Below are 2,482 nucleotides of genomic sequence, written 5' to 3' on the forward strand. Positions count from 1 at the left end.
CAAATGAGGACATAAATGTGTATAATGACAAAGGTATGACAGGTATTACAAGGAGAAGGTGACTTTTCAGGACATTACCCCATGTCCCCACTTTTCAAAACACTTATAAATCACACAGAATGGAGTGTATTGAAAATCTGAAATAGCACAAAGTCTCCTGTGAGGGGTAGGTTTAGGGGTAGGATTGGTGTAGGACAATAGAATATACTGTCTGTACAGTATAAAAACCATTACGCCTATGGGATGTCCCCACTTACTGGTGCTGGAGATTGTGGTGTTAATAAAGGACTCTGGATCTGATGTGTTTTCTCAGCGCTGGAGAAAAAAAAGCAGCACGTTATAATCCATGAGCAGAAGCACTTTACAGACGCGTGTGTAGTGTGTGCAAAGACTCTTTGTTTTAGCAAGCAGGAATTGATGTTAATAATTTCAAAATACTTTAAAAACAGTTTTAGAGTCATGGATAGTGGAAAATAATAATATATATAATATATAATAATATAATAATGATTTTATTTCTAGAATTGAATGGCATGCAGGAAACTGCTAAACTAACAGTAAAGTAAAGATAGATTGGGAGCATTTAAACACTCAGTCCTTCAGATCAGAGGAAGTGAAGAAACACAGGAGGAGCTGATAGTATTTAAAGAAAGAGTTGAGAGCATATAATGAAGAGGAAGACTGAGAGAAAGAGAAAATGTCTGATGAGTGTCATCTGTGTCTGCTGGGACTGATCGTTCTCTCTTCACTTCTCACAGGTAAAGAAATCTGTGTTTTCTCTACAAGACATTCAGTGGAATTAGTCTGAGAAAGAGTTCATTTGAACACCATCAGTTTCTTCTTGTGTTTCACACAGAACATACTGGATTATTCCTGAACGCACTAAAACTAGACAGTTTCACACTCAAACATCTGATGCTGAATTATCTTCATATTGAGAGTGTGTTTGTGATTCGAACAGCTCTCTGATGAAGAACAATAGTTTATTCTGGAGAGTGTGCTGTTTGCATTAATTGAGGGGAAAAGACTATGATTTGAATCTTCTGCTTTTTATACTGACATTAATATAATTAATAACATAATGATCCGTCAAATGTTCTTGTGTTTCAGGTATCAGTGGAGTGAATGTGACTCATGTGTTCATCAGTTCTGGTGAAGATGTCCGTCTGCTCTGTAATAATGCTCTTCATGACTGCACATCAACTACATGGATCTATAACAGATTCAGACATTCAGCAGCAGTTGAACTGATTTGTTTAGGGATAAAGAAGAAAGACACAGAGAGACATGAGAGACTGAGTCTGGGGTCTGACTGCTCTCTGAACATCAAGAACATCTCAAAAGAAGATTATGGATCTTACACCTGCCAACAATGGACTGGTATGAATAGAGACCAAAAACAAGGACCTGATGCTCGTGTTTATCTGCATGTTCTTCATGGTAATTTTATGATTATGTGGTCAATTGAAAAGGGCAAATTCTTCATTTAATCTCCCATGATGATTGAAGAGTCTGTGATTTGTGTGTTATTTTGTGTTTCAGTCTCTTCTTCCTCCTCCTCATCCTCACAGACTGAGATCAGTGCAGGCCGCTCTGTGACTCTCTCCTGTCAGTTGTATTCAGATCCTCGAGTCTCTTGTGATGATTGGATCCGTTCTGAGGGAATTGAGCTGTTCTGGGTGAATCAGGCTGGTGTTAAACTGACGAGATCAGACTCCAGATATCAGATATTATCCTCATCAGGACACTGTCTCATCACTCTGAATACAACACTCCTGAATGAAGATCACAACAGAGAGTGGAGATGCAATGTTACTCAGAGAGATCAAGTCAAGAGCTCAGTCACACACACTGTCAAGAGTTCAGGTGAGAAAACAAGCTCATCTGTCAGTTATGGGATGTGTGAAAATAATGATAGATTATATAGTGCTATATTGCTATATTATATAGTGTTAACTAAATAAAACATGGTTGTCATATTCTACAGTATGATTAATCTGAACTAACATTGTATAACAAACTCGTACTTCTATGAGTAATAGTTATAAATCTGAAAATATTTTTCCTTTGGGAGGGATCTACCTACTAACTTCTCACAATACTTAAACTGGTTGAGGTTGAACCATAGAACAGACAACTGATTTTCTTAGCAGAGATATATTATGAAAAAGAAAAACAACAACAATGAAATTCACAATAATAAACCCCAAAGCAAAAATAACATACCATAAACCAATCGTACAAAATGTTCATGTAATGAAGATGGTTATACTTATATGTCCCAGTCCAAAAACGAAAGAAGAAACCTTGTAGAAAAGACAGATGTAAATAGTTCTTATCCTTGTAATTAATATCCCGTTTTGATGACCCAAAGTAAGGAGATGCAATGCAGAGAAATTAGTCCTTTATATTTTCCTCAGAGTCCATGCAGTCCTAAATGCACCATTGATACATCTAAGAAGGCTAGGTCAAAGGAGTCCTT

General features: G+C 36.9%; 1 protein-coding gene across 1 annotated transcript; it reads left to right on the plus strand.

The window, feature by feature from the left end:
* Nucleotides 1-636: 636 nt before the first annotated feature.
* On the plus strand, nt 637-1,992 carry LOC107560193 (contactin-3-like). Its single transcript, XM_016244305.1, has 4 exons — nt 637-758; nt 1,111-1,440; nt 1,543-1,866; nt 1,988-1,992. The coding sequence occupies exons 1-4, from the start codon at nt 698-700 to the stop codon at nt 1,990-1,992; spliced, it is 720 nt and encodes a 239-aa protein (XP_016099791.1). The 5' UTR covers nt 637-697.
* The last annotated feature ends 490 nt before the right edge of the window (nt 1,993-2,482 follow it).

This window comes from Sinocyclocheilus grahami, unplaced genomic scaffold (assembly GCF_001515645.1).
Source record: "Sinocyclocheilus grahami isolate Dianchi unplaced genomic scaffold, SAMN03320097.WGS_v1.1 scaffold714.1, whole genome shotgun sequence".
Lineage (NCBI taxonomy): Eukaryota > Metazoa > Chordata > Actinopteri > Cypriniformes > Cyprinidae > Sinocyclocheilus > Sinocyclocheilus grahami.